Below are 10,047 nucleotides of genomic sequence, written 5' to 3'. Positions count from 1 at the left end.
GCAAGGGATAAAACATATAAATTGAGTCAGGTACTAAACAGCCTTCTAAGTCATAAAAAGATTTTGACTCTATCATAAGAATGATGAGGAAACACTGAAGAATTTTCATCAGAACAGTGATTTGATAAAATTTGAGTTTTTTGAAAAATCACTTTGGCAAGTGGGTAAAAGGTGAATTGGATAGGAAGATGACTGGATACAGAGAGACAATCAGGAAGTTGCAACATTAAAACAGAGGAAAGATAGTACAGATCTGGGAAGATAATCACAACCTGAACTATGGTGGGGAGCATAGGGATGAAGAAAATTGAATTGATTCAAGCAACATCTAGGAATTACAACAAAATGTGGATGATTGGACATGTGTGATAAAGAGACACGAGAGTCAAGGGAGACTCCAAAGTGTAAGGCTTTAGGGAACTAGATGAATAGCAGCACCATGATTAGAAAAGAAATACAGGAAAACACAGTAGAGGTGAAGTGGGGCGTGGATCAAAATGGCAGGGTCTGTTTTAGACATGTTGGATTTAATCATCTGATGAGACACCCATGTAGGCATGTCAGGTAAGCTGATAGAGATATAGGTTTGAGGTTTAGAAAAAAGGTCTGGTCTTAAAGATTCAAATGCTGTCAAAATATGGATTATAATGGCAGCCATAGGAGTGAATACACTGACTCACATTCATGTACTGTCTAGGAGTCACCATTATTTTCCGTTTTTTGGTTGTGTCAAAGGCTTACTATTTCATCTTGGACAGAAACTCTGATATAAAATATCACACAATTTCTCTAATTTCCCAAAGTCTTTTTATTTCAACAGATAAAAATCACTACATAAAAAGATATTTTGTTAACAGGTTAACAGAATTAATTAGATCACATATATTAATTGGGTCATTAATTGGATTCTAATAATTTACTACTACAACTGGTGATACAATAACATACACATTTCCTACAGGGTAAGAATTCTCCAAGAGGGAGAGAAAACTCTTTTAACCACAATTATCTGTTAGCATCTCAAACAAAGTAGCTGCTATTTAAAGGACAAAAAGCTTCTTCTTGGTTAGTTATGTCAAGTCCAACAGAAAAATCAATTCGTCTATTACATGGTATATTACATATATATATTATTTGTTGTTGACTTCTTAGTCTTCCACTGTTTTCATTCTTTCTCAGTATTCCACTGAAGTCCACGTCAAGTCCACATCAAGAGCTTTACTTCATTGGAAATAATTCAACAAGAGCCATAGTATGAATTTTAAATATATCCATAAAATGAAACTCTTCAGTTCATAAAGTTAATGTTTGTAACTAAATGTTCATATTGAAGCTTTTTAAAATTTAAGAAATCTATTCACAAATTCAGTCATACTGACAAAATATGATTACAATAAAACTTCTTTAACAGCCTCCAAAGAAGTACAAATATTTTAACATCACAGTGAGTTTTCATAAACATACTAGGGTTTTAAGCATCTTTGGCTGGGTACTATTGAAATAAAAATTGTATACACAAAATCATTCAATGGAAAATACTATAGCATCTACACTCCTCTATTTATAAGTAAAATTTTATTATGTAATTATTCATAAGTTAGCCAAAATACATAGCTAAGTATTTCGAGAGGAGGATAATTTATGTTTAAATTGATCCAAATAGAACATCTGCAAAGTGGAATGAATGCAATGCTTTTAATATTTCTTACCAGGTGGTTTCATTTTGATGAAATTATATTGTTTTATTAATTTTGAATGGGTCCATGGAAGATGAATTTCAAAAAATAACACTCTAGTGTTCTGTAAACACATTAGAGCTATGTATCTATGCAAAAACTGTTTATAAATAACCACAAAATGTTGCAAAATGTCACAAAAATTATTTCCTAATCTGAATTAATTTTTAGTGAAGACAAACTCAGCTCCAACATAGGAATAACACATGTTCAAAAAGATATAATAATTAAAAGCGATTAAAAGTTTTGAGTTGTATGCCTATTTCCCATGTAAATAGCATCTATATAAAGCAGTCACAAGTTGAAATGAGAAGCTAAATGATGGTTTACATTTCTACAATTCTGAGAATTTCAGCCTTCCATTCCGAGTTGAAGAAAGTTTTCACTAAATGTGCATTTGGTTTTAAGAACAATTGGCTAACTGAGTGTTAAAGATTTTCCCCATCACTGGCCAAAATATTAATTATATAGCAAATTTCAGCTTATTTCCTGGAAGGCGTTCACATAGTCGGTAATGCTCCCTGATGGATTAGTCCATAGGAAGAATAATTTTTAAAAAATACAATAAAGAAGAGCCTGTGGCTCCCTAAGGGAATTGGTCTTGGGTAGTCTTTTCATCAGATGAGGGGGCAGTGAACAGCACATCACCCTCACCCCGTCCGCACCCTAAAATGACTTGAAAGGCAACTTACTTAGCCACCACTTTTTAGCAATGCTGATCATGCCAATTCCTTGTTCGGGTTTCCTTCCTTCCGAGAAATAGTCGAAAGCATTTCTCTCTGCTTTTACTCAGCCTTTGCCCTACCATCCAGGCAGCTGTAGGCAAACAGCGTGTTGTGTCTTTGACGAGGAGGACCTTTACCTAGGCTCTGCCAACCAGGTTTCCCCAGATCCCACTGCAGATGCACCCTTCCAGAGCCTCCTCTTCTTCTATAAAATGGGAATTCGGGATGTACCTGGGAGCCGTCCTCAACCAGATTTCTAGCTCTGGTCAGAATTCATGTACCAATTTTCACACCGGAACTTCCTTAGACGTTGGTAGCCTCCGTGAAAGAGTCATGGGGGCCACTGTTCTTTTTTACTTCCAGGTTCTTTTTAGTCTTGAACGTCACAGACACCTCCGAGTGAATGGCGTCCAACCTCTGCTCACAGCGGAAGGCCGCGAGGAAAGCCTTCCGGTAGTTGCCGTTCATCCAGCCGTAGAGGAGGGGGTTGGCGAAGGTGGAGCACATGGCGATGATGTGGAACACGGTGAAGATGAGTTTGTACTCCTTCAGGTCGAGGACTTGGTTGTCGATGTCCACAGCAAGCTGGAAGGCGTGGAGAGGCAACCAGCTGACCGCAAACACCACGACCACGCACACCAGCATTTTGGTGGTTTTCTGCCTCCGCTGATGGTAGTGGTCGTTGGCAGCGCCAGGGCTCACGTGGTTCCTGAGTTTACTCCAGATACGGGTGTAGGAGAAGGATATGATGCCCAGAGGCAACACATACAGGATTAACAGGGAAGAGAGGCTGTAGACGGTGCCATAGATGTTCTTCTCCTCGCCAGGCCACTTCTCCGTGCAGACCACGATCTCAAAATCGGGGATAATCTCAATCAGCGAATACTCGCGGAAGATAGCCAGGGGGCTGGCGAGCAGGGCGCTGACGCCCCAGGCCATGCCGATAATCAGGAAGCTGATTCTCTTGGAGATCTTGCTCTCCAGGTGGTAGACGATGCAACGGTGCCGGTCCAGGGCGATCACTGTCAAGGTGATGGTGGACACTTGTACCGCCAGGCCCTGGGCATACGGCACCAGGTGGCATAGGACGAGACCCATTTTCCACTCCCCCATTAAGGTGTAGGTAAGAGTGAAGGGCAAGCACAGGGTGTTCACCAGCAGATCCGCCACAGCCAGATTGGCAATGAAAAAGTTGGTTACTGTGCGCATGCTCTTGAATTTGATCACCACGTGAATCACCAAAGAGTTTCCAATTACCCCAAGCAAGATGATGGAGCAGTAGGCTAATATGAGGATAATCCGTACCTCCATCAGCATGGTGCTGTCTATAAGCTCTGGCTCAGGGTCGGGGGCCAGCTCCCCTCTAGGAGTGGTTTGCCGTGGAGGATACTTCTCCACCTTCATTTCTTCCACCGTCTGGTTCTCATCAGCCTCCGTACCTACGGGGCCCATTTTCAGCAACAGGAACAAGAATCTACACCTAAAAGAAAAAGAAAAGCAAAACAAAAGAAGAAGAAATATGGAACAAGGAAAACACAAGCGTGGCACAGAGGAATATCACAAATGGATTAGTTTCATTTTGATTAGGGCTCAAACTACCTGTCCCCTGATCCCTCAAACTGCACATAGTGTGTCATTTTAATAAAGCAGGCCCCTTAATAAGTCTATTCATACATACAGGTCAGTTCAACCAGGTCCCTGCAATGTGTTATTTCAATGGTAAAATATAATACCCATAGGATTGACGTAATTTCAGTGTGAATGCTACTAAATTGAGTCAATCTGTTTTAAGTTTAGTGAATGTTAGAAACTTTACCAATTAATTTTATAACTTCTGTAAACTCATCAAATTAATTTTAAGGTAGACAAAGAAAATGGCATTCAATATCTTGATGGCTTTAAATTTATAAATATAGCAACAAATTACACAGGAAAGAGAAAAATATGAAAACCCTTTGCTTTGTGCCTGGACTTTGGGAGTATAACATATTTAAGATAAAGTCAGCAGATTTCATCCCATTTCTTCTAGTGTTGGGGGTAGTGTTAAAAATAAGAAGCCTCTGTAAAACAGCTGCATTTTTGGATGATCTGAAATCAGCTTCCTACTGACACACAGCAAAATCCCACACAGGATCTATACGAAAAATACATCCAAATCTGAAGTATATCTCTCTCTAGCCTCTAAATATCAAAGTTTTGATACTTTTCTTCCCCAGTTGCAACCCCCCCACCAAGACTTCTCTTTCTGCAGGCCCTACTCCAGTCAATGTTATCCCCATGGATTACACCAGGTAAAGTTAAAAAGCAGATAACCATTCTAGGCTTTGTCAACTCCTTTAGCCCCCACATCTATGAGAACCCTCAGACTGACCTGATATACCTCTCTCAGTGGTCCTCATCATTTCTACCGCATTGACTTTGTCCTTCTTGATTTCTTACCACAGTTACTCTAATAGTCTTCTGATGTATCTCACTTCCTCTTCTCCTGCTTTCATTCATTCATTCATTCATTCATTCATTCTTAACAATAATAATTGAGCATCTGCAAAATGCCAGGCCTGGCTCCACCCTTGTGATGCTTGCACTTACTCTAACATGCATTCAGCAAGCATTTAAAAACCTATTTAAGGAACCAGGATTTGTGCTGGGGGAAATGACAACAAGATAGTGTCTCCACTCTTAGGCTCTTACCTTTGATGAGAAAGAGCCTACTCAGACATTAAAATGGTCTTTCTGAAATTCAGATGTGATCATATCATTTCCCCCATGTCTCCAGATTGCTTAAAACAATATAATATATTGGTTTCTAATGTGAAATTCTCTTCTCAAGCTTGTAAAAACATCCAGAGCCCAACATCATAGTAAGTTTTGAATGTAGTCGTAATGACAAAACACTGTCACCATTAATTCAGAAGCTCTTTTAAATAAATTTGGCTTTTATTAATCATAATGGCATCTACCTACATTGGTGGGTGAGTCATATTTATTCAGCCCACAGACAAAGCCTGGGTAGGCCCCCAACGCCATTCCTTACCCTTCCTCTGGAGGGCTAACTCTTGCAGACTGTATTTTCAGGCTCCCAAGTCATCGGGATGCTGGCTGAGTTTGATCCCAGGAGGCACTGGCAAGTAATCAGAGGACAGAGGAAGGGAGAAGCCCCTGTCTTCTTCTCCCTTCTTCTCTCCTCTGGGCAGTGCCTCAGTAGCTCCTCTGTGGCTCTGGTTCCCACAGGACTAGTTCATAGTGATTCTACTTCCTGTGGATGGCCCTGGTCCCTGGGCTTTGGTCACACCACCTACTACCTATGTTCCTCTGGCTGGGGTAGTAATGACTCTGCTCTTGCTAATCCGTGAGTGACCGCAACATCCTCTGTTCGGCTTCCATCACCTGTGTAATCAATTCTCTGCATTTAATTTTTCCTCCCTTACATTCTCGAACGGGTTCTGTTTTGCAGGATCTGCAGAAACCATGCATGTATGCTGTCATTAATTTGCTCTCACACTAATGGTTCTGCACGTGTAGGTTGGTAACACTGGCCTACAGAAGATAATCCCAATTCCATTATATATATGACATTCAAAGCTTTTCTTGAACGCATTCCCACCTATCCTCTGGCTTCACCTTTCCTGACATAGCAATGCATATGTTATGCTTTAGTCATATTAAACTATTTCCAATTCCAGCAATGCATCAGCTTTTCTCATGCCTCTCTGCTTTCCCTGTTCTGAACTGGGAAGCCTCTCAGTTACCCCAACAATCTGTGTTCACTTTTAATACAAGAAGAAGCATAAGCCACAATGCAATTATTTCCCCACCACAGCCAGGACAGAAATTGGATATTTTCCATCCACTGTTCAATCCTTAGCACACTATCTAACACATTAACGGTACTCAATAATTTGGCAAAACAAATGCAAAGCTAAAGGAAAGCATAATTTTACTGAATACTTGAAGTCAGCAAAATACAAAGTAACAATTCCTTTCCTTAAGATAATTGCCTATACGGAATTCCTTGCTCTGATATGACATCCTTGTGCTTATTTTCTGGTTCTTAGTCCCTGCAAGAAAGTTGTTCCAAGGTCCCTCTTAAATCCATCCCTGATTAGAGCATTGCAAACTTCCAGTCAGTATATAGCCTAAAGAGACTTCCTCTCTCAGGGGCCTATCACACACACACACACACACACACACACACACACACACGCCGTTATAGAAGCCTTATTGCAGAGAGAAAGAGATTTCCAATATACTCATATATTTGCTTTACTGATATATTTTAGTTCTGTCTGCATAAATTCCAAATAACATGTTCCTCTTTTTGTATTTGCTTCCATTCTCCAGAAATTAGCAAAAAAAAAAAAAAAAAAAAGTGAAACTAATTATCTAAATCTTGGAGTGTATATTTGGTAGGCTATACCATTTCCCTTAACCTAAAGGAGACTTTAGAGAGAGCAATTAGTGAATCCCGACAACTCATTTACAGGATTAATAAGACTCTAGGAGGTCTGAGTTTGAGGTTTGCCACAGCTAAATTGAGAGTAAGCCTGAGAGAGAAGGGTAATTATTTATTAACTTATTTTGGGTTTTCTTTTCAGTTCCATTTTCTTTATTTCAGAGCCCCTTTATTTAAAGCTTCTCCGAAGGAATGGTTATTGATCTACAGGCAATTTGCATACGAACACTAACCACCTGTTCTCAAGCACACTGCTGGCTTTCAGCCAGGTCCGAGCACTCCCCAGAGAATGTATCATTTTCTGACTGGGTTTCTGGAAAAGTGGAAGAGGAAAAGAGAGTACATAGAGGGAGCTGACTGATTCAAAACCCAAAAGCACAAAAATTTAGGTAAATAGATGAGGGAAATACCCTTCCTTTGAAACAAGGCAATAGGAAGCATTCACATGGATCAAGTCATTTAAGAACTGTGAGTGGTAGTTTTCTTGAACAAGTGAGTCTTCAGAGTTTCTGTTATAGAAATATTTCTTTGTAAAATAGGAAAATGATTTCAGGATTCTTTTTTTCAGAAATCAAGAACTTCAAATTACCTGAGTGGGAAACCAGTTTCTGCTTTAGCTCCATATTTAAATTTTGGGGCTTTTTGCAACAGTACTCTTATTACCACAGGTTGGCCTTAGTAAAACTTAACATCTTGTCAATCACAAAACCTTCCAGGAGCATATCCCAGGGGAAAAAAAAATCCCAGAAATCATGCCACATACCCCATACTTGTTAGTCCCAGGAAGAGGGGAGTGGACTCCAAGAATGCTACATCCAAGACATGACTGTTTGCTTCATATGCAGAAAGTTGAAACTATTCACCTAAGGGTCTGGTAATGGATCACTTCCCCTGGGTTTGAACTTCTGGCCTTTCCTTGCCAACAGCATTGTCTATTTCATGTCAGAGTTTAAATGATGTGCCCCATTGCAAAACGTCTTAAAGCTTTTACTTTTGCCTCCTCCTCGTGCACCATATGCTCCTACCCAGTGGGTGAGCCCTTCTGGTGCAAAACCAATGAATGCTTAAATAAATGTACTTATTCTTGAACAGCTTTGGAGAATCTAGTATGACCTTCTGCTTTAGACAGGTATTTGATTAAAAAAGGGGGGGGGGGACAGAAACAGTAACAACTTGCTGCTCTGGAAAGATGATGACCTCTCCTTAAGATGGTCAAGGAAAGAGTAAGAACCTTCAGCAGAAAAGGAAAATTCTAGCTAAAGTAGAAAATGGTGAAGATATCGCCCCCACCCCCACCTTCAGCCTAAATGAGAGGGGGGGAAAAAGTCCGCATACTCATGAGGACCTCCCCACACCCTCTTCATAGGACCAGAGCTCTTCTTTGGGGGGGTATTCTCGTTCCCACGATGTGAATCAAAGTTAGGACTTACACTTACTTACCCGGCCCTGGCGTTTCTGCTGAGACGTGGAAGCAAGACGTGTGCAGTCCGTCCGTGCGATGATTATCCAGCCCTCGGATACGAAGAGGGCACTGGAAGGTCCCCAAAGGCAAGCCCAGTTGCGTCCGTTCCGACGGGGCAGGAGCGCCAGCGCCGCTCGGAAGAGCAGCGGCAGCGCGGCGTCCGCCCGGCACCCGAGCCGCTGGGAGCTGGCGCTGCTCGGCTCTGCCGCCGACCTCTGCGGCCAAGCGCGCTCGGGCACCGCACTGCGCCGCGCACAGCAGCCGGCTGAGCGGGTGAGGATGCGAGGCCGGTGGGGGGCGGGGGCACGTGGGTGGAGGGTGAGGCAACCCTTCCCTGGAAGGAAAAGAAACAGGTGCAGAAGATGGGGGGCGACGGTCCCGCAGCGCCAAGGGCTGGACGGAAGTTTCCGTGGCGAGGGAGGGGGACAGCGTCCACGGTGTCGCCTCTGCCTCAGGGTTTGGAAGTCCGCGCGGCGGGACACTACTCAGCGCGGCGCCCCCTCGCGGATCCCCACTACCACCTGCAACTGCTACTTTCACCCCACTTCGCGGGTGACCCCCAAGTGTGATACTCTGGGCGGCATTTGCACCACCCAGTCTCCTTTCCCTTCCACAACCCCTTCCCTTTGCTCTCCGCTCCTCAGTTCCGCGAGAGATGACCCCGCGAGAAGCTCCTGGAGTCGGGGTTCACCAAATCGGCCTGGCAAAGTCGAAGGCGCAAGCGACCGCGGGGAGGGCGGACCCAGCCTCAGACCAGGGTGCTTCGGTCCCTGGCGCCGCGAGCAAGAGGAGTCCTCGAGCAGATGGGGAGGCAGAGGCTCTTGCCTTAAAAAGGTCGAGAAAATCCCACAACTTCCAACCAGGAGTTGTTTTTTCTTCTTTTGTTGCTTGCTCGTAGGAGCAGGGGCGGGGAGCTGGACCCGCGCAGAACCACAGAAAAGCGACAAGGACAAACCCTGGGCACCCTCGCCCAGGTCTGGGGCGCAGGGCGCCGGTGCTCCTCTAACTGGGCGGTCGCTGCGTTCCAACGAGAAGGTGAAGAGAGTTCAGATGCTTGTTGCCCACCATTGGCAATTCCCTTAACAGGTGTCTGCTGACAGTTTACAAGTTGGTATTGCGGGTTCAGATTCACAAGCCGGCAGGCAGCGTGTGTACCGTGCGCTCTGGCTCCCGGCAGAAGCTCCATAGGAAGAGAACACAATGGGTGACAAACTAAACACAATCTCTTTCTCCAGTTAGTTGATTTCCTGATCCTTCGCTCTTTGATCATGATCCAAGCCACTAGTGCCACTCTGAGTGCGTGCCTCTGGAATACTCTTTGCAGAGAAGCCCTCCGCTAATGCCTTGAGCCCATGGAGCTGAGGTACTGCATCGGAACAGGACCACAGTGCTGCAGGGTCTGTTTCCTTGGGATTCCTCCCAGAAACTCTATTGAGAGCTATTCTTAGAGAAGTTTGCAACCAGCCTCTCTTTCCCTTGTTCATTTTTAGAGGGGGCACGAGGGCCTGCCAAGTTAGGAAAACAAAAGCCTGAAATTGGAAACCAAATCTTTCCTAAGTATCCTGAGTTGAGGTTCTGTACACATTACTTTCCCTCTAGGCATCAGTCTCTTCATTTCTGAAATGAAGATGGCTATACTGGTTGGCTTGGACTTTTGCTGAAATAGGAAAA

General features: G+C 43.3%; 1 protein-coding gene across 3 annotated transcripts; it reads right to left on the bottom strand.

Moving 5' to 3' along the window:
- Positions 1 to 790: 790 nt before the first annotated feature.
- Positions 791 to 9,824, bottom strand: NPY2R (neuropeptide Y receptor Y2). Of its 3 annotated transcripts, none has more exons than XM_026499528.4 (2): positions 8,351 to 9,824; positions 791 to 3,941 (listed from the first exon to the last, which is right to left on the bottom strand). In XM_026499528.4, exon 2 carries the CDS (start codon positions 3,911 to 3,913, stop codon positions 2,765 to 2,767), a length of 1,149 nt encoding a protein of 382 aa, XP_026355313.1. In that variant the 5' UTR covers positions 3,914 to 3,941; positions 8,351 to 9,824; the 3' UTR covers positions 791 to 2,764. The 3 variants fall into 3 exon arrangements, with proteins under 3 accessions (XP_026355313.1, XP_026355314.1, XP_044240320.1); XM_026499529.4 differs by having other exon boundaries at positions 8,355 to 8,441; XM_044384385.3 differs by having other exon boundaries at positions 8,345 to 8,428.
- Positions 9,825 to 10,047: the final 223 nt, after the last annotated feature.

This window comes from Ursus arctos, unplaced genomic scaffold (assembly GCF_023065955.2).
Source record: "Ursus arctos isolate Adak ecotype North America unplaced genomic scaffold, UrsArc2.0 scaffold_11, whole genome shotgun sequence".
Lineage (NCBI taxonomy): Eukaryota > Metazoa > Chordata > Mammalia > Carnivora > Ursidae > Ursus > Ursus arctos.
Note: the sequence above shows the minus strand (reverse complement) of the source record. Positions and strands in the feature narration are given on the sequence as shown.